This window comes from Balaenoptera musculus, chromosome 1 (assembly GCF_009873245.2).
Source record: "Balaenoptera musculus isolate JJ_BM4_2016_0621 chromosome 1, mBalMus1.pri.v3, whole genome shotgun sequence".
In the NCBI taxonomy this organism is placed as follows: domain Eukaryota; kingdom Metazoa; phylum Chordata; class Mammalia; order Artiodactyla; family Balaenopteridae; genus Balaenoptera; species Balaenoptera musculus.
This window is the reverse complement of record NC_045785.1, coordinates 112459679-112486571: the sequence shown is the minus strand read 5'-3', so window position 1 is coordinate 112486571 and position 26893 is coordinate 112459679. Positions and strand designations below refer to the sequence as shown.

Sequence of the window (26893 nt, the reverse complement as noted above, 5' to 3'; positions counted from 1 at the left end):
TGTTTCCCACTTAGAGAAGTTCCATTAGCATTTGTTGTAGAGCTTGTTTGGTGGTGCTGAATTCTCTTAGCTTTTGCTTGTCTGTAAAGCTTTTGATTTCTCCATCAAATCTGAATGAGATCCTTGCTGGGTAGAGAAATCTTGGTTGTAGGTTTTTCCCTTTCATCACTTTAATCCCTTTCATCACTTTAAATATATCATGCCACTGCCTTCCGGCTTGTAGAGTTTCAGCTGAGAAATCAGCTGTTAACCTTATGGGAGTTCCCTTGTATGTTATTTGTCGTTTTTCCCTTGCTGCTTTCAATCATTTTTCTTTGTCTTTAATTTTTGCCAGTTTGATTACTATGTGTCTCAGAGTGTTTCTCCTTGGGTTTATCCTGCCTGGGACTCTCTGTGCTTCCTGGACTTGGGTGGCTATTTCCTTTCCCATGTTAGGGAAGTTTTCTACTATAATCTCTTCAAATATTTTCTCGGGTCCTTTCTCTCTCTCTTCTCCTTCTGGGACCCCTATAATGCGAATGTTGTTGAGTTTAATGTTGTCCCAGAGATCTGTTAGGCTGTCTTCATTTCTTTTCATTCTTTTTTTTTTTTATTCTGTTCTGCGGCAATGAATTCCACCATGTTTCTTCCAGGTCACTTATCTGTTCTTCTGCCTCAGTTATGCTGCTATTGATTCCTTCTAGTGTATTTTTCATTTCAGTTATTGTATTGTTCATCTCTGTTTGTTTGTTCTTTAATTCTTCTAGGTCTTTGTTAAACATTTCTTGCATCTTCTCGATCTTTGCCTCCATTCTTTTCCGAGGTCCGGGATCATCTTCACTATCATTATTCTGAATTCTTTTTCTAGAAGGTTGCCTATCTCCACTTCATTTAGTTGTTTTTCTGGGGTTTTATCTTGTTCCTTCATCTTGTACATAGCCCTCTGCCTTTTCATATTGTCTATCTATCTGTGAATGTGGTTTTTGTTCCACAGGCTGCAGGAGTGTAGTTCTTCTTGCTTCTGCTGTCTGCCCTCTCATGATTGGCCTTTGAATGCTCTTTTCTACCCTTTCAACCAGTAGAGCTCTGAGTTTATCTGATTCCTATATTGGGCTTTAGTGAAAAATCTCACTAGAAGAAACAGCTCCACAGCTAGGAGAAAATGGAAAACCACAAATTGGATCCAACCCTTTATCTTACAGAGGAAGAATCTGAGGACCAGTGAGGGAAAGGGACTTGCCCATGCACAGATGGTCATTGGCAGAGAGCACTGTATCCCCAGTGGTGCCATGGTCAGGCACTATTCTTGTTAACAATTCTTGTTATGTGAGTGAAAAATACTGGCTTCCTCAAATGCTATAACTTAGCTTTTACTCTCTATGAACTGGGGACAAGAAAGGGCTTATGGTCACCACTGGTCTCTGGCAGTCCCGAACAAACTTCAGGCTCAAGGGTCCCATGAGTTCTCATGCCCACTTCAGGAGACCACACATGCACTCTGCTAGGGGCACTCAGGAGAACCCTGGCCAGGCCAAAGAGCCACCAAAGAACATTACACATGGCCCAGTAAGTCACAGCAGTTTCAGAAGGGGAGGATTTCTTCTTAGAAAGACTCAGAGCTGGCTAGCATGGACTCCAGCCCTCTGAGAGTCTTGTTGGTGGTAGAATGATAGACTTTTCTGACAGCCCCCTTACTTGCTGACCTCTCTTCTACCTTCCCTTCTTTTCCTTCCTCCTTTTCTTCAGCTAGTTCCAAGGAGCATTTGCTGACTGGAAATTTTATGTTAGCCATTACTGCAAACCCAGACATTCATTTCATCACTGGCAATCAGCTCTTGTCCTTGGGGAAACCTAATTAGGTATTACGGGACTTTAGATGTCGTTTCCGTGGAAACCCCCATAGTAATGGTGTACATGCAGAATATATGCTCTAGGGAGTTTGGGGAAAAAATGTATATATTATTACTGGATTTTAAGAATATCTTTAATTTTTTTCTCTTGCTTTTTTTCTGCATATATATTTTGTAAATCATGGAAATTTTCCCTGGATTTTTTTCTCTCACAGAGAGAGAATAGTAGAGAACACAAGGGCCTTTTCCATTTTCTCTCTTTTAATTAAAAAAAATTCATAGTTGCGCAAGAATGAAAGTTTTTCAGATGGGTCAGAAAACGTCTAAGCAGGATCTCCCCTAATAGCTGAGAACATTTTAAGGAAAGATATTTCTTAAATAAAGAATTGAAAAGGCCTCAAGTCTTTCAAAATAGAAGGGGGAAACTAGCAAATCCAATTAATCAACTCCAAAGGTATTTACACTAAAGGGGAAAAAAAAAAAGGGCAGGTTCTCTGGTGCTTGTTGCTCTGTCAGGTTGACACTGGGGGCTCCGGGACATTCTCCTTGTCTCCCTGTCGAGACAGCCTGTTTCCAGTCCTGCAGCTAATGCATGGTGGGCTCCAGTGATTGCACATGAAATGACCTGTCCTGGGGTGACCAGATGGCCCTTCAGAGTTGGCCCTCATGGTGAGCTGGTGAACCACACAATTACTCTGTGAGAAACTCCAATGTGGGAAGCATGCAGACCTGGTCTGACTGGTGCAGATGGAAGAGCCCAGCAGACTTTACAGAGAGGGAGCCTGTTACACACCCATGTGCCACAGCTAAAATTCAAGTGTTCCTGGAGAACCCATAAATAACTGAACTGTTTTCTTTGATACCTCTAATTGGCCACTCAAGGATGGAATGCCCACATTGACCTTTTTGCTAGCTGCCAGCTGATCAATTTACCCCCCAAATTTGCCAACAAGATTCACTGTTCCCAGAGTCCCTGCAGTTTTTCTTCTTCACACCCGATAAATTCTGTTTTGCCTTCGCTCCTCGATTCAGTCTACCAGCTGACTTCCTCGCCTGTGAGAAACACATTGCATGCAAAATAACTCAGCTGCTTGCAAAATAATTTTTTAAATGCTTTGATTTATTCTTTGATATATGAAATGATGTGTCCACTGGGTGGGGCAGAGCTGGGGGAAGCTGGCATGGCCCTTGATCATGATCTCCTCTTCATCCAGTTACCCAGTTACTTGAGATAGAATGGCCGGCCCTGTCTGATTAACTATGCGGGGTGGGAGGGTGGGGGTGGAAGTTCCTTCTAGGGGCTGTGGCATGAGAAGTTAAAAGAGAAGTGTTGGGCATGGCAGGCAAATCACCCGACTTCTAATATGCGTGCTAAGTAAACGCGTGAATTAGATTTGTTTATGTATTACTTTTGTTGCATGACAAAGCACCCCCAAAATTAATGACTTAAAACAATAATCATTTAGCTCACGATTGTGTGGGTCAGCAATCAGGGCAAGGCTCAGCTTGGTAGTTCTTCTGCTGTCTCACCTGGGGTGAGCTTCTGTCATGCAGCTGGTCAAGGATGGCCTCACTCGCGTGCCTGGCAGCTGGTGCTGGCTGTAGGCTGGGGTGATGGGGAAAATGGGGCCACGTGTCTACAGCAAGCCCCATCGCACTGACATTCTACAAACCTCAGTTATATCACATTCTCTAATGTCCCTTTGGCCAAAGGAAGGCACACGGCCAGGTTCAGATTCAAGGGAGAAATGGACTGTACCCCTTGAGAAATGGACTGTATGTACCTCTTGCTGGGAGGAGAAGCAAAGTCACATGTGAAAAAAGAAACAAATGGGATTGGAGGAATTGGTGGCATTTTGGTAGCACCACACCAGGTTTGTCTGATACAGGCCTTCCAAGCACTACTGAATCCCTATCTTGCCTAAGAAACTTTCCATGATGGGCCCTTATCATGCCTCTCTTATGCTAGAGCTCCTTGAGATTGTGAGCTGATTCATGGGACATGTGTCTGATTAATATTTATGTCACCACAGTGTTCTCACCTAGTTGGTTCTTTTTCATAGAGGTATAATCGACAAATAAAATTGTATAGTGTACAATGTGATGATTTGATATACGTATACATTATGAAATGATTACCACAGTCAAGTTAATTAACACATCTACCCCCTCACATCGTTACCTTTTTTTTTTTTGAGAACACTTATGATCTGCTCTCTTAGCAAATTTCAAGTATTGGTTGGTTCTTACTAATTATTTTATTGAATTGAGTTGAGTTGAATTGACTGCGTTGGTTCTCCTTTCTTTCTAATTACAAGCTCCTTGAAGGCAAGTTTGGAATTGCTCTCTCACATAAAATCTCCCTCCCAAAGCTCTTGGAATTATACCAACAGGCTGAAAATCCCACAGGCTCTTAGAACAAGTTAAGTGGCAGAGGATCAGGTCTGGAGCCAGCTCTGTTCAGGACACTATCTGGGGTAAGAGTGGGACTTGCAGGTGACCACAGGCCCTGGCACCAAAGCATTCCATCTTCAGGCCGGCCATACCCCAAATGAGCGGCATCACCGTGTGAGGCTAAGGAAGCAGAAAGATACAGCAGTTTGGAGATCGTGGCTTTCCTTCCTCACTCAGGGGAAACCCGGGCCAGGTCAGGAGGAAACATGTTTGTCAGCCCCCGACCTCTGAGGCTTCTACTCTGTGACAGCTCAGAGAGGACCCCACCACCTGAACCCCCGAGGGCCCTCTGGCACCCCCTGCCCCATGCCAGATCCCATCCACATCACCTCAGCACTCTTCCAAAATTCATCAGGGTGACCAGTCAGGCTGCTCTAGAACCAGGCCTGGGTGGCTGAGACCCAAATGGAGGGAAGGACAGTCCTTTGCCACCCTCCCCACTCTGGTCCAGCAGTGCTCCAGCACTTTCTAAGGCTTGGAGATCACCTGTGACCCTTTATTCCAGATTGGACAACCCCCTGGGAACAGGAGGATGTCCCTCCCATGGCATAAGATAAATTGTCAGGTACTTCATTACTCACAGGCTTAGCAATGAGTTTTCTACGGGAGTTTCCATTCTGGGTGGTGAACAAGGGCCACTGGCCACCTGTCCTTTTCTTCACATGACACAGTCATTCACCCACCCACCCCTTTACTCACTAAAATTCTATAGACTGCCCACTGTGTACCAGGACCATCTCAGGCCTTAGGGAGAGGTGAGATGAGCCAGGCGTGGGTCCTGTCCCCTGGGAGCTCATGTGCCCTGAGACCACACACGAGGTCTGCATAGGACCACGGAATAAGGGCTCTTCAGAGCAGAAGGTACCTTGGGGATCATCCAACCTATCCCCTCATTCCTCAGAGGAGGAAACTGAGCCCAAGAGAGGGGAGTTTAGTCATCCAGGGTCACACAGTAAGCAGTAGTTATTGATTCACTACGCAAGAATTTACCCAATACCTATATATGCTAAGATCTGGGCTGACACTGGAGATACCACAGGGAACAAGGTGGACACAGCCCTGTCCCTTTGGCACTCCAGCTGTGACTGGTGGGTCTCAATCCAGGTTACACTTTAGGCTTACCCAAGGAAGCTTAAGAAAAATCCCAATGCCTCATGCCCAGAGATTCAGACTGGCCTGGTCTGGGGTCCAAGTGTGGGTATTTTTAAACAAGTTCTCCAAGTGATTCTGATGTGCAGACAGGTCAAGAACCACTGCTCTGGGGTGGGGGAGACAGGCAAAAACCAAGTAAATATGAATAAATACGTAACTGAAATTTGTGATTTGTAAGGAATGAACAGGATGCTGAGTGAGGACATGGCAGGGTGGGGTACTGTTATCTGCCTAAGTCTGAGTGAGGCTGCACTTGGAGAACTGTGGTTCCAGGGGTCAGATGGGAGCAAGCACAAGGGCGTCCTCATATTGGACATCAATGGAATCTTCTGGGCCGTATTGCCCACTCTGCTGATCCACAGATCCCTGCACTGGAGCCCTGTCTAGCAGAGGCTCTCAATCTGCAACCTGAAATATCTCCCCGCTGGCCCCCATACATACTATTTATGAGTGCCTCCCAGGCCAGCCGGATTAATAATCCCTCACATTTTAAGAGTATAGTCATCCCTCGGTATCCACAGGGGATTAGTTCCAGGAAACCCTGTGGATACCAAAATCTGAGGATGCCCAAGTCCCTTATATAAAATGGTGTAGGACCCTCAGCCCTCCGGATCCACAGTTCTTCAGCCATGGATATGGAGGTCCAACTGTAGCTGGTAAAGCACATTCCCTCTTATCTGTATTATTGGATCCTAATGCTAATCCCGTGCGATGGACAGGGTCAAGGTTAATAGTCTGATGATAGAGATGTAGAAATAGGCTCAGAGAAGTGGTGTGACCTGCCTAAGATCACACAGCTAGTATCTGGATGTGTGAGACTTCAGTCTAGCTCGCCAGCCTCCAACTCCACTACCCATGTCGTCCCCCGACCCCAAGCCTTGCGCCAGGAAACTGAAACAGAAGTGGGGCACCTGGGAGGCAGGTGGGGACACCACCCCGGGGCCAGCACCCTCCTGTCAAGCTGGGCAGAACCGCCGATGTGCCTCACCTTTAACTTGGATGGTATACAATCTCATTCTCCATCAGGAAATCCAAGGAACCTGTGACTCTTTACTTCAGTTCCTGCCCAGAATGAACCCGGTTGCTATAGTAACCTGATGCCGTTCTTTCTTATAGGATGGATGTTTTCATTTTGTATTTGAAGAGTCTGGCCAGGCAGTCGCGTTGCCATGGCTCGGCCTGTCAGCAGCAGTTAGAAGCAGAGGGAACCCTTTGAGCAGCCTCTAGGTCCCTCTAATTGATGGTGGAAACCCGTGTCTGGAAAACCCCCCGGCTCAGTTGCTCTGGGGAAGGAGGGAGGGGGAGTCTCGGCTGGTGTTGTGCTGGGCACCCTCTCCTGTTCAGGGAGCACACCTTCCTAATTACAGCCGCCTGGGCAGAGGTCGGCCCCTCAGCCACTTGCTCCCATAGAGCCTTCTAGTTCCCCCCTATGATCTTCATCACAGGGGGTCATGCTCAGAGCTGTTTCCTTGAACCCTGAATGCTCAGCCCCCTGGCAAATAGAGGGCCTCCAACATATGTTTGTTGAATGAATGAATGAATGAATGAGCTTTTGTAATTTATGAAGCCCTTCATACCCATTATTTCTCCTCCTCCCCATTATAGCTGTGTGAGGTCCCAGGGCAGGAGGAAGGGGAAACTGTGGTCCAGAAAGGTGAGGGAGGTGCTCTCACAGGCTGCCTCCCTTCCCTGTGCACTTTTGCAGGTGCCCTTGCCTCTGGGCAGCCCACTGAGTTGCCTGGCACTTGCTCCATGCGGCAGACAAATGTCACAGGCACACCGTAAAAGCAAGGCAAGCAGGAGACCCCTGTTCAAGTCATGTGACTCGATTGGTTCACCTTGAATTTGTCTCAGACATGACACAGATCCTTTTTTTTTTTTAAGATTTTTTTTGATGTGGACCATTTTTAAAGTCTTTAATGAATTTGTTACAGTATTACTTCTGTTTTGTGTTTTGGTTTTTTGGCCACGAGGCACATGGGATCTTAGCTCCCCGACCAGGGATCAAACCCGCACCCACTGCGTTGGAAGGCAAAGTCTTAACCACTGGACCACCAGGGAAGTCCCCTGACACAGATCCCTTGATGGGCCCTTTTCACCCTCAGAGGCCCCAGACACGGGTGCCACGGTTTTCTCTCCTGGGTCCTTGGTTGTGGGCATGGTGGCCTGGAGGGCAGGCAGTGAAGGAGGGAGAAGAGAAGGGTGCTTGGTGAGTAACTTCAAAACACAGCAGAATATTTCTTTGGCCCAAACCGTAGAGGAAACAGTGGGACACACAGAGTAAAGGGCCTCTCCGTTCCTAAACTCCCTGTGAAGTGGGGTGAAGTGTGAGGGCAAGGAAGGCTTAGCTCAGCCTTCAACCAGCACGCCCAGTCCACGCTGACACAAACTCTCTGTTACTCCCTCCATGCTGAGGGTGTATTTCCAGGTTAAATCAAACTTCTTCCACCCAACCCTGGCCCCAGAATTAATTTCTTTCTAACGCAGCCTAATTTCTTTTTGGCCATGAATCCTTCCCAGGACTATCATGAGGATAAACGCTTCCATCGCCTCTCATAAGTGAGGCGTATACCTGTCCAGGAGGCCCCCATGCCCAGCACAGGCCCCTGATTGCAGGCCTCACCTTCTAAGAATCAGAACCTTCAGATGTCCAAGGTAGACCTCAGAGGCCTCGCATTTCACAGATGTGGAGACTGGGGCCACGGAGGGGAAGAACGTGAGGCCCCTTCACAGTCACTGGGTGTGGGAGACCCCCCACTGTGGGACCTCCTTGAGAACAAGCCTGGGCCTTCCCAGTATGCGAACCCAGCACTGAGCCCAGGCTGGGCACATAGCAGGTGCTCACTGAAGTCTTGTTTCAGCTGCTTTGCCAGTTCTCGTGGTGCGACAGTGGGAGCCTCATCTTCATGGAAGGAAGGTTAGGACTGGAAGGGAACTTAGACATCACTGAGCCCAACCCTCATTAGCAGAAAGAGACCCCATGGATTAATAACACTAAAAATAACAATAGCTAATACTTACAGAGCTGGTTGCTAGACAGGATTCTCTGCACTTCGTACGTACTGATCCATTGCAGCCACATAGCGACCACTATGCAGCAGGTATTATTATCATTGTCCCCAGATGAGGAAACTGAGGCACAGAGAGGCTCAATAACTTGCTGAAGGTCACAGAGCTAGTTAGTGTTGGGATCAGGATCCAGACCCAGGCAGTCTGGCTCCAGGGCCCACACCACTAACACCCCACCGCCGACTGAGAGCAAAGTGCTGCCAGCAGACACTTTTCTCCTGTGGGAAGAGACGTCTCTGCCAGCCCTATGGGCTCACTCTGGAAACATAGCCTTTTCATCTCCGCATCCCCCTTAGGGCTCAGCTCAGGGCCTGGCGGGGCCCAGGGACCTGTGTTCAATACAGGTGAGCTGTTCCTCTTCCTAGTCATGAAACAACCAGTTTAGGGGCTCCTTGGAGCTGGAAGGAATCTTGGGAAGCAACTTACAGAAATGGAGGCCCAGAGATTGACGTGTCTTAGCCAGGTCTCCTGACTCCCCGTCCAGGGCTCTCTTCACCCAGGCGAGGCCTCCAAGAGGGCCCTGAGGCGGATCAGCTGCCGGATCCTCCCTCGCCCCCGCTGTGTGGTCCCATCCTGGCTGTGCTAACAGGCTCTCTGCTCCCACAGCTCTTCGTGATCGACAATGGTGCGGACGACTGGCGGATAGCCATGACCTACGAGCGCATCCTCTACATCAGCTTGGAGATGCTGGTGTGCGCCATCCACCCCATTCCTGGCGAGTACAAATTCTTCTGGACGGCGCGCCTGGCCTTCTCCTACACACCCTCGCGGGCGGAGGCCGACGTGGACATCATCCTGTCCATCCCGATGTTCCTGCGCCTGTACCTGATCGCCCGCGTCATGCTACTGCACAGCAAGCTCTTCACCGACGCCTCGTCCCGCAGCATCGGGGCCCTCAACAAGATCAACTTCAACACGCGCTTCGTCATGAAGACCCTCATGACCATCTGCCCCGGCACCGTGCTCCTCGTGTTCAGCATCTCACTGTGGATCATCGCTGCCTGGACCGTCCGCGTCTGCGAAAGGTATTCCGGCGGGTCGGGTTCTCCACTCGACCGGGGCCTCTGAGCACACAGCCCATGTTGGGAGGGGGGAAGGGAGGAGGAGCAGGGGGGCCCGGCTGTATGTGGTCTGATGGAAGAAACAGGCATGTACCCAAACACCTCAGGAGAAAATGGGAAAGGAGAGGACTGGGTTGGGGCTGAATATGAGCTGCAACATTGAAACATTGGAACCAAGGTAAGCTGGGAAAAATGCATATATAATCCTCATTTCCTGTTCTTTGTAAACCAGTATATCTCAAAGCATTCTGGTTCTATCATTACCCCTTTCTCACATATAACACTTTGCAATTTCTGCATTATCTCTCCCTCTTGGAGATCAAGGACGTTCGCTAGCATTTTAAAGCCTCTGAGAAGTCCTGCAGTAATGAAACTGGTTTAATTTTGTTTAGTCCAGATTTTCTCAAGAGTATTCACCCACCAACGCTTTTCATTGTACATCACTATGGATGCCTCACTACTCAAAAATTTGGTCCACAGACCAGCATCACTGGTAACTTGTTAGATTGCAGAATCTCAGGCCTCACCCTGGAACTACTGAATAGCATTTGCATTTTAACAAGTTCACTGGTGATTTGTATGCACCTTAAAGTTTGAGAAGCACCTCACTGATGGAACATACTTTGGGAAACACTGTTTTGGGAGGCTGGTGGCTGGTAGGACAGAAGGGGGATATGGCCTAATAGAGATCTGGGGCTCTAAGGCATCATGCCAGCCCCTCACAACTGCCATCATCGAGGCTCAAGGGCAGGTCTGTGGTTACCCCCTTCCACCGCCATCCTCAAGCTGCCCTTACTGACTCCTCTCCCTTTCAAGCTTGTGCTGGGTATTCATTTTCTCTGATTTCATATGTGGAGTCTGAACACCGAGGTTAAAAACCTGGATTCTGCCCCTAAGTAGCCGTGAGACCTTGAGCAAGTCACTTCACCTCTCTGGGCCTCAGCGTCCTCATTTTAAAGTGAGGCTCACTTGAGACAGAAGGAAGATATATATTTACTTGAGAGAGGTTATTTTTAGTATGCTGGGAGGCCTGGTCAAGCGTCCTGTGTAATTTACTTGGATCCCATAGTCACCCTTCGTTCATTATCACATAAAACTGTATTGTCAAATCTTCCATGTACCAGTGTCCCAGGAGAGATAAAACAAGCAAAAGAAGTCTGGAGGAGAGTTAGTCTAACGATATCTCAGGGGTTCACTGAACCAGATTTCCCACCTATTTTGAAATGTTCTGTGTGCAGACAGTTCTTTCAGATGTTTGGCCAGCAGACACGCAGTCAGATGAAGAGGCCCTTCTGCTGCAGCCAGACAGGGATCCCTGCGCGTGGCAGGGTCAGTCTCTGAGAGCCAGTGCCATGCTGGGAGACATTTCTTACATACAAAGCCTGAAGGACACACGATACCCACGTATTCAGAACCCCATCATTACTCAGCAGCTGACATTATAACACCTGCTCTAAGTAGGACCATACCTCACCAGGCTTCATGAATCTTCTCTGGTAAGCAGACACTCTTTCTGCAATGGAGAAAGCATATGTTTGGGTTCCAACCCCAGACTCCTCATAGTTCCCTTAGCTGAGCAATATGGTGCCAGTCTGGGCCTCAGTTTTCTCATCTGCAAGCTGGGGATAATAATACTAACTTTATAGGATTTGTTGTTGGAGTCAAATAGATAACGTACGTGAAGCGTACACTGTGATAATGATAGTGACCATTAATACTAATAACGGAGATCTCTTGATAACTCTTGGGAATCTTGTGGCTGCCTTTTTATAATTAGAACAAACCAATTCCTACTATATGTAGACCTATGCTTTTCCTGTTTTCCTTTTTTTTTTTTTTTTTTTTAATTAATTAATTTATTTATTTTTGGTTGCGTTGAGTCTTCGTTTCTGTGCGAGGGCTTTCTCTAGTTGCGGCAAGCGGGGGCCACTCTTCATCGCTGTGCGCGGGCCTCTCACTATCGCGGCCTCTCTTGTTGCGGAGCACAGGCTCCAGACGCGCAGGCTCAGTAATTGTGGCTCACGGGCCCGGTTGCTCCGCGGCATGTGGGATCTTCCCAGACCAGGGCTCGAACCCGTGTCCCCTGCATTGGCAGGCAGATTCTCAACCACTGCGCCACCAGGGAAGCCCTGTTTTCCTTTTTAATTGATCAAAGCTGAGTCTTCTAACAGCAATAATAATTGAATTTTCATAGCCCCTTAAGGTGTTTGACATCCATGTCCTCAAATCGACCCTGTTTGGTGTGTATCATTAGCCCATTTTTCAGATGCGCAAACATGGAACAAAGTACCAGCAAGTGAGTTTCATTGTTTATTGAACCTGTCAGAAGTCTGGGTGATGATTTTTTATCGGATGATGAGCGTGATTCAAAGTGTGTAGTTTGCAAAGTACCCTGTTGCACGTTATTTGGCACTGAATGACACTCCATGGCCTCCACACTGGGGCTGGGTTGACCTGGCCCCCATCAGACCATGGGCCTCTGTCTACGGAGATGACTGACATGCCCAGCTGAAGTCCAAGGCAAAGGCACAGAGAAGCAACGAGCAAATCAAAGGTTCTCCTAAAGCTTCCCCTTCTCTTGTGAAAAGGCCCTTTGACCAAAAGGCTTCTGCTTAGATCTCACATGAGATATATTAAAACATGTGGGGTGTTGTCATTGCCCCTGTTTTTTGGGAGCTTACCCTGTGCCAGTTCTGTGTGAAATACTTCACTCTTATCTCCATCTGCCCTCCCAGTAGCCCTGTGGTAGAGGCACTGCGATTGTCCTCATTTTATTTATTTTTTATTTTTTAAAATAGTTACTCTCTTTTTATTTATGTATTTATTTATTGGCTGCCTTGGGTCTTCATTGCTGCGCGCGGGCTTTCTCTAGTTGCGGAGAGCGGGGGCTGCTCTTCATTGTGGTGCGTGGGCTTCTCTTGTTGCGGAACACGGGCTCTAGGTGCACGGGGTCAGTAGTTGTGGCACACGGGCTCAGTAGTTGTGGCTCGCAGGCTCTGGAGCGCAGGCTCAGTAGTTGTGGCGCGCGGGCTTCGTTGCTCCACGGCATGTGGGATCTTCCCAGACCAGGGCTCAAACCCGTGTCCCCTGCATTGGCAGGTAGATTCTTAACCACTGCGCCACCAGGGAAGTCCTGTCCTCATTTTAGAGTGGAGGAAACTGATGTAAAGTAACTAGCCCGAGGTCACAGAGCCAGTAAATATGGAGCCAGAATTTGAACTTGCTTCTGACTCTGAACTTCATGTTTGTCTCACCAGCCCAGGCTGAATCCTGCACTTACAAGGAAACTGTGGCCTAGACTCTCCTGGCGACTTTCCCGATCTGAGCGTCTCAAAGCTACTGAGACTGACACTTAAATCCCAGTCTTGCTGTTTTGCCTGCCTCTGATGTCTGTGCTTTTAACCATTTTATCACCCTGTCTTCAGGGCTGCCTTCATGTTAAATTCAAACATACCCGAGTGTAGTGGATGCTGTGGTATGCTACCCCGGGGCCACCTCTCGGCCCAGGCTCTCACTCCCTTAGCTGGGGTTGTCGGCTGTGGCAGAATTGCCCTGGATGAAGGGAGCTGCCTCAGCTAAGATCAAGCCTCCTGCCCAGGGCAGCAGCATCCAGTGACTTGTCAGTGTAGGAGTTTAAAGGCCCAGCCCCTTTACCTCACAGCTCTGCAGGGCCTTCCTGGCTCCAGGGCTCCTGAGGGATCACGTGGCACTTCAACCCCTCCCTCTCCCCAGTCCTACGTCCCTCAGGCCCCACGGGTGTTGATCCTGAGAGCAGCCCCAACAAACCTCCCGCACTCAAATCGCAGCGTCCCAGTGACTCTTCCCCAGGAATCTGACCTATGGAACTGTGGAAGCGTTTATGAGTAAGTATATTCTTTCCTAATCAGGCAAAGTGCTTCTTTTAAAAAGACCAAGCAATTTCTTTTAGAATCAAGCTTAAATGAGCATTGTCCTTCCCCAATGTCAAATAATCAGCAAGACTGGCAGAGACTGAGATAGGAATTATTCAACCAGAGACCGGACAGAAACTGGAGGCAGGGGCTGCTTTGGAGGACTGAAGCCTCGGACCAGCGTGGAAGGACCTGCCCTGTCCAATGTGGGCAAGATGCCGTTTTTCTCTCTCAGCCTGATCAATGACAATTCTGTCACCTGAGACGGCAGAGAGGGTAAAGGACTCGCCCAAGGTCACATAGCAGCATGACAGGCTCTAGAAAAACTCCCTTCTGCTGATGCACAGAGCAGGGTTTGTTCACATTCCAGGTGGGTTTCATCAGCCCGGATGCATCTCTAGCTGTGAACACACACTTCTGAAGTTGCTATGGAAATCCCTCTTCAGCAAGACTCATTTTGAAAGACATTTCTCATATCTGGGGTTGGCTTTTATGTGACAATAAAGGTATTTCACATTTCCTCCTTCCAACGAGGGAGAGGGAATCAGTAATTACCCAGAACAGCCTGCTACGGGGAGGGCAGTGCCCGGTTGCTGGGAGGGCAGCATCAACAGCAGGCTTGTTTTCCTTGGACCCCAGTGAAGCATTACATCATGGGTTCCGAGGCCTGACAGTGTGGCACTCGCCATTCTCTGGGATTCTCCTGGCCGCGTGCCCGCCTCCCACAGGCCTCCCAGAGCCCATCCGAGGATCCTCCTCATTAAACACTGTCACACACCAAGCAGCTGAGCTGGTGGAGAGACCACTGGGGACCCCAGACCTAAAGGCAGCAAGGTAGGGAAGGGGGCTTTCCCGGCACACCCTGAACGAAGTCTGCCAGCTCACATGTGGCTGTTTATCTCCCTGGGAGGAGCAACAAGGCCTCCCATGACACTGACAGAGTGAGCTGAGTCTTGTGACCCCGAGCCAAGTTTTGTAAATGACCTCCTAGCCTCGTGACTGGAATCCCTTTGGCCTCTTCTCTCCTGAGGCCCCAAGTTCTGCTCACAGGCCGTGTCAGTATCTCAGGCCTTCCAGCCTATCAACAGGTCTTTGGTGATGATGGTGTGAACTTTCATCTAAGTCTGTATATTGGCATTTTCGTGAGAAAATGGATTCTGGAGACCTGGCTGCTGGAACTGGAGAAAAACAATGAGTGGCCATTCTTTCTCTCATTAAAACAGAGCCACTCCTCCCATCATAAGGAAGATAAAAAGAGGCTTCCTTCCTCCAGTCTCTTCTGCTTCTGTCCCATACGCCCAGGTCTGCACCAGCCAGAAGCCGGGAGCAAGTACAGTTCCCTCCTCCTCCCCGTCTCCTTCCCACAGTCTCCTGCCACCTCCGCCAGGGGCTTCAGCTCCAAGAAAGGAGCAGAGAGAAGGTCTACAGAAGGAAGCACATAGCACGGGGTTGACACGTGTGCCTAAGTAGAGCCTTTGTGTGCTGGGCAGAGCTGGGAAGAGCTCTGAGAGCAATGGGTTCTCATGGGCCCTCTGATGTGAGGCACAACCTCCAACGTGTAACACATGCACAGTGACCCACTGGGACGACGGAAAGAAATGATCAGAGTTTCTGTTCATAGTTATTTTTATCTACGAAAATTAAGCTTTGCTAATCTTAATATGCAGGTAGACTGTAATACATGTGGACAATTTATAATAAATATACATATAGCAGGGGGAGGGTGCATTCTCAAAAATTTTTTACTGGCAGGAGTCCATGATTTTAGAGGATGCAAACCACTGGTTTGGGGAATGAGAGAACTAGTTAGTAAGGATAGGAAAGTATCCTGTCACACTGGATGAAGCCTGCTAGACCTGGAACCCTGCCCTCTAGCTGGAGAAAGGGGAAATCAGCACCCCGTTGGGCAGAGGAGCAGCCTAGGGCAATCCTGCTGCCGGGTGCCAGGTCTGGATAGATCACTCCTAATTCAAAGATGAATTCCCGGCAGGGGGTGGGTGGGGGAGACTGAGGAGGGGAGGGAAGGGGAATCATACAGGAGGCCTTGAAACAAATGTGCAGCATTAAGAAAGAGGAAAATAATTCTGAAGATGCAGAATAACGTTTAATTATGAGGAACAGAAAGCAACATTTGAAAATTCTTGGGCATCCCTTACAGGGTGCAAGAAGATGTGATCTCTATGATAGAGAAGAGTGGGCAGGTATGAAATGAAAATGTATCTGGTTCACATAAGCCTAGAATTCACAGAAAATGAAAATTGTTTTAGCAAAAAGAAAATCCACATTGGGGCACTGAATTTTTTAAAATGCGGAATGTGAAGGACAAACAAAGGTTCTCTCCAAATGTAGAAGACAAGAACAAAGAGATGAGAGAAGAGGGTGAATAGGACAGAATTGGAAGCTGCAGAATCAAGGCTAAATCCTAGCTCTAGAGTTATTTTGGAGGAAGAAACCAGAATGATTCGGATAAAAGCAAAATCAAGGACATACATGAAGAAACCTTTATCAGAATTGGCCTGCCAGGGGGGTGGTAGGGAGGTTAAGATTATTCAGATCAAAAAGTTTCCTGTTTTCCACTTAGAATAGGGGGAAAAATAATATTTTTTCTGGAAAATTTTCTGAATCATAAGGTTAAACAATCCTAGAAGCACATAGGCAACACAAAGCTGACTTCTCCTCAGAACCCTAAATTCCAGGAGACATTAGGGCATTTGTGTCATTTACATGAGGAAACAAGAGGAACAAAAGTCATTCTTGGAGTTTTGTGGGCTCAGAAGGTTACAACCTACACTTTTTTGGGGAGCTTGTGTGTCCGTTGACCAAGGGATGAATCACAATTAAGATCTTAATAATGGAACTATATGAAAGAAAGACAGGTAGACAGTATTGAAACCAGGTAAACATGAAATCCAGACTACATTTAAACATGATTGTAAAACGAAATTCTAATGTCAAAGAAAAAGTAGATTCTGGAAAGTGTAAATGTATGCAACAAAATAATAATTCCATAATAATGAGAGGGTTGCTAACTCTCAGATTGAAAAGTTGAGAGAAGTTGTCTAGGAAAGATGAGTAAAAGCATGATAAATTCATCATATTAAGTAGAAAAGAATTTTAAAAGCCTTATCTCTCAATTTTAATAATTAGAGAAATATAGTTTAAATCATTTTTTAAAGCTAAGGGTAACCACAGGTAGAATTTTATAAGTATAATAATGATAACGGTAGCATCAGCCAGGTGTTATTTCACTTAATCCAGACCACAGCTCTGTGAGGTACAGGGACTATCATTATCTCCATCCTACACGTGAGGAAATGGACGCCCAGGGAGGTTACGGTTACGCAATGTGCCTTGGGTCATGGAGCCAGGGGTCGGCAGACCCGAGACCCCCAACCCCCTGCCTGAGAGCCTTGCTTTTCCCTACCTTGAGAATGTGCATTTTCCACATTCCTGGATGAGACACACAAGCATCATCAGAGACAGAAAAATAAAGGAAGCAGGAAGGAAGAATTTTAAAACAGAAAGCCTGAAACAAGATGAGGGGAAACCAAACTTAAAATTTATAACAATCGGGCTTCCCTGGTGGCGCAGTGGTTGAGAGTCCGCCTGCCAATGCAGGGGACACGGGTTCGAGCCCTGGTCTGGGAAGATCCCACATGCCGCGGAGCAACTAGGCCCGTGAACCACAACTACTGAGCCTGCGCGTCTGGAGCCTGTGCTCCGCAACAAGAGAGGCCGCGATAGTGAGAGGCCCGCGCACCGCGATGAAGAGTGGCCCCCGCTCTCCACAACTAGAGAAAGCCCTCGCACAGAAACGAAGACCCAACACAGCCATAAATAAATAAATAAATAAAATTTATAACAATCAACATAATTGAATTTACCTCCCCAATTAGAAGACAATGTCCCTTACTTAGATAGGATTTAAAAGCAAAATTTAATTTTACACTGTTTACAAAAGAGGTAGCTAAAACAGAAGGACCTAGAAAAATAAGTGAATAGCAAAGATTTATTAATTAAGTACAAACCAAAGGGCAATTGAGTAGAAATCCTCATTTTAAACCAAGTTGAATTCAAAGCCAAAACCATTAAATGGTCCAAAGGAACCATTTAACATGGATAAAAATATTATACACAGGAAAACTGTGAACTTTTATGCAAAAATAAATGAGATAGAAGATCTGAGTTTTTAATGTTTTAATTGTCTGATAAATTTTGAACTTTGTAGCCTATAAACAAATAATACATTTTCTTTTTAAGCATCCATCGACATTTACAAAAATTGATCAACTTCTTGGCCACACGTTTCAAAACATCAGAAAAAAAATTTCAGGCATATTCTCTAACGACAAGGCCATAAACTTCAATTAAAAGGAAACTTTTGGGGGGAGCTTTTAAAGCAGTCTCCTCAACTATAACTTGGTCAAAAGAGAATTATTCAAAACTACCATTGAAAACTATTTGAAAAATTACAACAACTCTATATATTAAAACTCAGATGTGACCAAAGTTGTTCTCAGATGAAAAATATCCTTAAGATTTTTCATTTAAAATAAAAAGCATGAAAATAAATTGAATTCATTAGAAGAACAGAACAAGCCTCAGAACAAATTAGCTTTATAACAAAGACAGGAATTAATGAATTTAAACAAAGAAAAACAGAATTTGTGAATCCAAAAGATATCAATTTCAAATAAATCTAATCAAGAAAAAAAGAAAATACAAACAAAATTAGAAATTTGAAGGTGGAAACCTACTGATTCTGAGGATGTTTTAATAAATGAAAGAGAATAGCTTAACTTTTTTTGAAAGAGAAGACCTTTGAGGGGGACTTTCTCCACTAGATATTAAAATGTGTTACAAAACTAAGGTAATTAATTCCCTGTGGCATTACTGAAAAATCAGTAATGACAGATCAATGAAACCTAATGGAAACTCCTGAAATAAATCCTAGTATGTGAGAACCCAATATTTGAGGAAAAAACCAATTAGGAAGGAATAGATTATTCTATAAATGTTAATGGGAAGATTGGATACTTGGATGAAAAATCAAATTAGAAACCCACTTCTAGGGCTTCCCTGGCGGTGCAGTGGTTAAGAATCCGCCTGCCAATGCAGGGAACACGGGTTCGAGCCCTGGTCCGGGAAGATCCCACATGCTGCGGTGGAGATAAGCCCATGCGCCACAACTACTGACCTGTGCTCTAGAGCCCGCGAGCCACAACTACTGAGCCCGTGTGCCACAACTACTGAAGCTCGCGTGCCTAGAGCCTGTGCTCCACGACAAGAGAAGCCACTGCAATGAGAAGCCCGTGCACCGCAACGAAGAGTAGCCCCCGCTCGCCGCAACTAAAGCCCACATGCAGCAACACAGACCCAATAAATAAAATATATTTAAAAAAAAAAAAAAAAAAAAGAAACCCACTTCTCACCAGCCACCAAAATAAATTCCAGGTGGATTAAAGAGTCAGATGTAAAAGAAGAAACCATGAACAAGCTCCAGAAAACAAAGTGAATATTTAATCAATCCTGAGATGGGAGAGAATTGTTAAGCATAAAATCTTAGAAGAGAAGAAATGTGAAGGAAAAGACCAGTATATCTGATTATATTATACATACAATTTTGGATTTCTGTCCTTCAAAAAATATAAATTTATTTAAAAAAGCAAATGTTACACTAGGAAAAATATTTGCAGCAAACATGAGAAGAGGTAAATATCCCATTGTGCAAAGCAGTCTTAGTTACCAATCAGAAAAACTCATCTCCTCAGTAAAAAAAAAAAAAAAAAACGCTAAAAATAAAAACAGACAACCACAAAGGAAGAAATACAAATAACCAATAAAATGAAAAACACAGCCTCTCAAATCAAAGAACTACAAATTGAAACTACAAGGAGAATTGCTTTTTCTCCTCCAGAATTGACAAAAATTTAAATAAATATAATTCGATGCTGAAGAAAGTTGTTATTGTTTGTGGTGGGGTGGATAGGTTGATTCTCTCATACTGATGGCAAGAAGGAAAATTAGCACCATTTTTCTGGAAAACAATTAAATAGTATGTCAGGGGAGCCTTTACAAGTTCATAAATTTAACCCAGGAATTCACCTTCTAGGAAGCTATTCTAATGGAATAATCAATTATGTCAAGATTCTTTGGCATGATGCGTTCTACAGCAGTGGAGAATCAGAAACCAAGCAAATGTCCAGGGCTTAAACAGTTAAATAAATCATAGCACATCAATATGATGGGTAGTTAGGCAACAATTTTAAAAAATCATCCTTCAAAGACTATAATAAGGTAGGAAAATAGTCGTGATGTAATAGTTTTAAAAAGAGCACACAAAGGTATTATATAGGATGTTACCAATTAAAAATACATAGATGTGGGGCTTCCCTGGTGGCGCAGTGGTTGAGAGTCTGCCTGCTAATGCAGGGGACACGGGTTCGAGCCCTGGTCTGGGAAGATACCACATGCTGCGGAGCAACTGGGCCCGTGAGCCACAAATACTGAGCCTGCGCGTCTGGAGCCTGTGCTCCGCAACAAGAGAGGCCCGCGCACCGCGATGAAGAGTGGCCCCCGCTTGCCACAACTAGAGAAAGCCCTCGCACAGAAACGAAGACCCAACACGGCCATAAATAAATTTAATAAAAAAACAAAAACAAAAAACCTACACCTTTAAAAAAAAAAAAAACATAGATGTATAACAAGCGTAGAAAATGCTTGGAAAATGCATCTATTGTTTTCTGTGGGATGTTACATGTGATTTTTTTCATTACATTTTATTGTATTTTCAATGAGAATGCATGGCAATATATATGTGTGTATGTGTGTGTGTTTTAATGTAAAGAGGGAGCATTTTGTTTTTTCTCCCTCCACAAAGCCCCTCTTCTCATCTTGCACAGGAACTCATATTTTATATCAACAGGGCTTGGAATGTGAAGTTTAACGGCTCACTCAGTTTTTACATATAATCTTCTCAGAAAAGCTCAATAAAAGTTCCTTCCTAAAGGGTTCCCCTTCAGACTTAGCTGCCAGTGGCCTTAGTGGACAAGGTAGGGGGATGACGTGAGCCTAGGCTGGGGTCCTCTCTCCTCGGGCGGGGGTGCCACTTACAGCCCCTCTGTGGCCGCGGGATGATTATGGGAGGACCTAGAACCGGTGTCCAGGCAGGTGGAGTTGTGCAGGTGAGGTGTGGTCCGAGGCAGGGCTGCATTAACTCTCTAGCACCGGCTCTAGGCAGGCCAGGCTCTGGGGTGCCAGCAATGACGCGGAAGGCACCGTCCGAGGGAGGAGGCTGGTACCGGGGCGGGGCCGAGGCTCGCTCCGCCAGGGGGCGCGGGGCGGGCGGGGGAACGCGAACAGGTGGGGGCCGGTGGGCGGGGTCTCACGGGAAGGGGCAGGCCGCGGGGGAGGAGCCAGTCGGCCAGCTCCTGGCGCCGCCAGAGTTCAGGTTCAACCCTGCTGTGGCGCCGGCGCCCAGGGCAACAAGAATAAACTTCAGGACTGGCTCCTCTGCCCCAAGGTTGCCTCTTTCCTGCTTCTAGTAGCGTCGCATTTTTATTTCATGTGCATGTTTTACATTTTTCCCCATCCTTACTACCTCCGCCCACTTGCTCTTTCTGTTATTTTTGATTCAACAATTCTTTCCTTTATTATTGGCAGTATGTTTGTGCTCTTTGACAATTACGCATGGAAATCGTTAATTTGTGACTGGTTTCTTGGTCCTTTAATTTATATTAAGTAATATATTATTCACAAATTATAAGTAATGAATGACACCTCTTAGAAAGGAGAATCAAGAAATGAGGAAAATGTCCATAAGATTAGTTTGGGACAGTGTGGGTGCAAAGTGAACTCCACTGCACTGAGAAACCATTCCATTTTTCCAGTCAAGTCAATCCCCAAATTACTCCAACTTGTGTTACGCTAAACACTAGGTTTCACATAAACTCTCTCTGCGGGAGGTGGCCAGTGCCTTTGCCTCCAGGATTTTTGCCTTAGGTAGACCCAGCCAAGGACAGGGCTCTTTCTCCAGCTGGGAAGGATCATCCAACCTTTCTCAAATGAGATCTGACAATTAAGCCCTGCAGAAATGGACTGGAATGACCATCTTCCTGATTCCACCAAGGATGGTACACAGCTAGTACCACCCTTGATGTATAAGGGGGAAGTTGCTTGTTTCTTATCATGGATGCCTAAGGGCACCCAGGCTTGATTCTCATCCCCAGGACCAGTTGAAAAGGCTGTACCACTGGGAGGAGACAATGCCAAAAATCTTACAAGGGTGGGAATCCTTGGAGGGAGCCAAGGTGAGGAAAAGGGAGGGTTTCCTGTAAGTCACGTCAGCCACATCTATTTGTGGGCTGACATTAGTCAAGACAGGAAATCCACATTCTGTCAGCTTTTCCATTTTTCAACTTTGGGGTGGTTTTGTTTGCCTCTGGTGATCTCTTGGTGCCCTGCATCTCAGTGCAGGCACCCACCAGCAAGGGACTGGATCCTCACCCCACAGGCCTTCTCCATGTGTTTGGTGGCCTGGGACACGTCATGTGTGCACTCCTTGCCATTCTGTGCTTTCCACCTCCCTCCACTGCGGGCATAGCTGCTGCCGCCCAAGCTGGTGGGGAGCCCTGCATTCCCACTCTCATAGCATATCTGCTAGGAGATTTTTTCATGAGATTTTCTCCTTCCATTTAATACAGGTTCCTCCGTCCCCTGAGGCTTGGCCCCAGTCCCTCAGAGGCTGAGCTGGGAGGGAATATGGGCAAGATATGCTATACTCCAAATGGAACCTCACTGAGCATCCCCAGCCCTACCCCACCTCCACCTCCCACCCTGCCTGGATGTCTACTTCCCGGCTCTGTGCACTGCCCAAGAGTTTCCCTGGCAACCACGTCCCCTGGTGGCCTGGGAATAGTGGCCCTGGGAACCCACCAACCCTACCACACCCGGTCATTTTGTTTTCCCAAGAGGCTCATGGGAGCTGCCTGCCAACAAAGCCCCTGCAGGCTGGCCCAGACAGGCCCAGACACACTAAGAAGGGCCAGATGAGCTCAACACCCCTACAGTAGAGGGGGCACAGAGCCTACTGAGTAAAACTCCTTTTGAAAGTGTTAAATATGTTGCAGCTGAGCCAATACATGCAGTGACACAGCGCGCAGAGGCTGAATACAGCCTGAACTCAGGGTTAAAAGACCATGTGGCTCCTGGTTTCACCATTTACCTTGGACATCGTACATGTACTTAATCTCGCCAGTCATGCAGCCTCTACTGACCATGCTCTGGGACAGGGAACTCATCGCTTTAAAAGACCATTCAATCCGTCTGCAGACAGCTCTGACTTAGAAATATCTTCCTAATATTGGTTAAAGTTAAACTCCTCATAGTTTCTGACTTGGGTCCTGTTTTCTGTATCCACACAAAAATTCAAGCAACATAGGCTGGTGGTTAAACCATTGACATCTAGGCAGATACGGGCTTGGGGTCTTGCTCAAGCTCTTACAGCCATGACCTTGGGCAAGCTAGCCTCAGGACATCCGGGAAGTGGGATAATTCACAAAAAGCCCTTAGCACAGGGCAAAGCATTTAGCACATGCTGAGCACCCAGTGAAGCAGGCTGATCTTCCCTCTTCCGCTGAAGGCCCCTTAAACGTTTGAGAATTCAGGTTTCATCTTCTTCAATCTAATGGTCTCTGATCCTTCAGCAAGTCCTCACGGGACTCAGTTCCTATCAGACTCCACTCTCTTTCTCACCCTCCTCTTTGGTCATCAGTGTCCCCACAAATTGGAGGCCCCAGACCGAACACAGTGCCCCAAAGATTAGGCAACCTCCCATTTTCTCGGCATTATTCTCCTTTTAGTGCGCCTTGAGAGTGGCCCATGGGAAGAGCAAGCATCTCCCAGAAGAGGCATAATGACCTGGGAATTAGGGAGTGAGACCCAGGGCACATCTCTGTTTAGGTTTGGCACTTTTGACAGTCCCAACCTATAGCCCCACACGCTGTTGTTAATATTTCCTCAGTACAACTGCACAGGCCCCGCTTAGCCTGCGCCCTATGACCAGCACCCGCACCCCACTCAGCCTGCCACCTGACAGAGCCACAGCTGAATTTAGGCCAAAGGGTTTTAAGCCAAGTGGGGAACTAGTTAGGACCCTAAGTGTCAAGAGGCTCATGTCCTGCTTCCAGCTTTAGCAAGGGGCTCTGGATCTGGCCTCGGAGCCCATTTCTCTGCCTTAGTTTTCCCGCTGATAAAAGCAGTGGTTTTTCAGGCCCTTGCAGATCTTTAAACAGGGATTGCCCCAGTGTTGAGCTCACTCCCTACACCCGCTGCTCTCTGGACCCATCTCATGCTGGTCTTCCCCATCCCCTTCTTTTCTCCATCAGATCTGCTTCCTAAAGGACATTCTCCACCCTTTGGCATCTCTCTATCATGCTTGCCCCCAGAGAATGCATCCAGTCTCACAAGAATGCATCCTCACCTCCGAAGTCTAAACGTTGAGCAAAGCCTTTCCCCTGAGATGTAATGCTCAATTCCGAATGGCTTGCTAAGTAGGAATAATGTTAGTAGTTGTTGAGCCCTACTATTCACCAGGCACTATGTTAGCCATTTAATATACCTTAGTAAAACACACGTGATTTTTTTCCCCTCATGGAGCTTATAGTCTACCAGGGAAGACCATGTAGACCAATAACAACTCAAGACACAAGTAGGTACTTTCAAATCTATGGTATATACTGTTGAAGTTGTTAAAAGAAACAAGGTTGCGATGATTTTTTTTTTTTTTTTTTAAGTAATGGGGTTGGAGAGGAATCCTACTCAGCTGGGACCTGCTTGGAAGGTCTCTCCAGAGAGGTTATGTTTCAGCTGAGACCTGAAGGATGGGAAGGAATGAGTCATTTACAGACCAAGGGGATGAGCTCTGCAAGAAGAGGGAACAGAACATACAAAGGCCCTGAGCTGGCGAAGAGCATGGTGTGTGGAGTGGCTGGAAGGAGGGTAGTGTGGACAGGCATGGGGCTGTGGCAGAGCCTGAGCTGCAGAGGGGGCTCCGGGGACTGTGTTAAGGGATTGAAGGCAAGTGCAGTGGGAGGCCTCTGAAAGCTTCAAGTCAGAGAGTAATACAACCTCATTCATTCTAAGAATATCACTCTGGCAACTTTGTGGAGAATAAATTGGAAGTGGGCAAGGAAACTACTAGGAGGATGAGTTAGGAGGCCATTGCACAGGCCAGGGCAAAGGACATGGTGACTTAGAAGGGTGGTGGTGGCAGTGTAGGGTTCTTGGATACCTCCTATGTACTAGGCCAAGACTGAATGTCCCATGTATCAAGTCTCTGTTCAAACTCATCATGCTGCCCCTCATTTCTCTCTGCTTCTCTGTTTTTGTCTTCTTTTTCTCAGGAACTTTTCCAGTTAGTATTAGTTTCTGGCTGCAAGTGACAGGAAACCCAAAATAACCGCAGCTTAAGCAAAATAGAAGTTTCTTTGTTATGCAAAAGAAGACTGGAAAAGGGTCACTCCAGAGCAGTTATGGTGCTCCATGGCATTAGGAACCCAGGCTTCTTCTGCCTTGTTGCCCTGCCGGCCTTGGTACATGGCTTCTTCCTCATAGTTCAAGAAGGTTGCCAGAGTTCCAGCCATCCCATCTACCTTCTAGACTGCAGGAGGGAGGAAGGGACAAAGTAAGGTGTGCTCTTTCTCTCTAAAGACATTTCCTAGAAGTGACACATGTCATTTCCATTCACGTTCATTGGTCACTCACATGGCTGGAAAAATGTAGTCTTTATTATTGGCAGCCATTGCTCATTCCTGGGCTCTTTTACAATGAAGAAGGGAAGGAGGACTATTGGGCCATAACTATCTCATAGGCTCATAACCATTCACTATCTTTGTGCCTATGCCCACCCCCATTCACCCCTTTATTCAGGCCTCAAGCCCTAGGGTTCTTATGCTATAATGTCTCTCAAACTCATCTCTTCCTGCTACCTCACTGACACAGATCCCTGTCATCTTACACTGGACTATAGAAGTAGCTTCTCTGGCCTCAAATTATACTACCACTAGATACATTCTATTACCCCTAAAAAACATGCAATTGCTCCCTTTAGAAGATTAAGTCCATATTCCTTGCTTTATTGTCCAAGGACTTCTACAGTCAACTCATGATAAAACCCATTTGGTTCAATTTCAGTAATATTAGCAATGATTGTAATAACACCTCACATTTCTATGTGAGGTTTTATTGCCTACAAAATTGAAAGCGGTGACATCTGAAGTCGGAAAACCCTGGCTCACAGCCTAGCTTAATAGTGCACCAGCTATGTGACCTTGGGCAAGTCACTTACCCTCTATTAAATAAGACAAGTGCCTATGACTGTAGCTGGTTCTTGGGGAACACTGGATCCTTTCCTTTCCTGAGCCTCATTCTTCTGATCCGTAGGTTGGAAATATAAACCTGTCTTAGCTATTTCCTAGGTGAGTATGAAATTCAAATAAGAGAGGGAACGAAAAGCTGGGGAAAACATAAAATCCAGGACTTAATCTCTTCTGCTTCTCACAATGGCCCTAAGAAGCGAGCAGGTGCAATAGAGTCCAGAGCCCCCTATTTAGTGGATTAGGACATAGCAACTCAACAAGACTCGGTGATTTGTCCTGTCCCCTGACTCATAGGGCAGTAGAGGCCTGCGACCCCGGGATCCTGACTGCCTGCTGTAGGGCCCTTGGGATATTTGTTAAATTAGGGAGTTGTCTTATGTGACTGTGTTGGGGCCAAAGGAGAAAGAGCAAAATGTGCAAAGCGAATTTAGTTTTCCTTTCAGTTGGCGCTCTGAGGCCAATTTATAATTTGTTTGAGGGCATGCTATCTGGTACCTAGATGGAAATTGTGATGGTGCTGTAGAAAAACAGCAATTTTTAGTGGGAAGCCACTTCCTGTTAGTGAGTACAGGTAGAAACGGCCCATCATCCTCAAATGCCACGATGTCAGTTTTCGGGGGGCCGGGGCAGGCGGGGTTGGAGACTGGCTAGGCATTTTCTGAGAAAGTATATGTCAAAATTCATAAAGTAAACAGCTGTATTGTCAAACTTACAGAGTTAAGTAAATGTGAATACAGTTAACTGGGTAGTAGCTTTGTAATTATTTTGTCAAGTTTAGCATATGAAATTGCTCTCACTTAGTTACCAACATTCTTAATTTGTTTTGTTCTTGTTTATAATTTAAACTGTGGATTTTATTTAGGGAGTAAATGTGTCTTGAGGCTTTTCATTATTTCAGAAATTAGACTATACCCTCCTGAGGTTGCCAGACTGTTGCTGCGGCCAAATTAGGCAAAGCTGGAGGGCTGGTGAGACTGAGCCAGGGTCTCAGAAGCCTAGTTAAGGATGACCTCAAGCCTGAGGAAGGAGAAAGAGAGCCGTCATTTGTTAAGTACTGGTTT

The 26893-nt window shown here is 46.4% G+C and overlaps 1 protein-coding gene across 4 annotated transcripts in view; it reads left to right on the top strand.

Annotated features, from left to right (window-relative positions):
- Positions 1-26893, top strand: part of KCNN3 (potassium calcium-activated channel subfamily N member 3) — a 180424-nt gene that overhangs the window by 104117 nt on the left and 49414 nt on the right. For 3 of the 4 annotated variants that reach the window (XM_036870085.1, XM_036870076.1, XM_036870095.1), the window contains exon 3: positions 9111-9529. In XM_036870085.1, coding sequence (XP_036725980.1) covers positions 9111-9529 — 419 coding nt within the window. Of the gene's footprint in view, positions 1-9110; positions 9530-13328; positions 13429-26893 lie in introns of those variants that run through there. The other variant, XM_036870105.1, reaches the window with a different exon arrangement.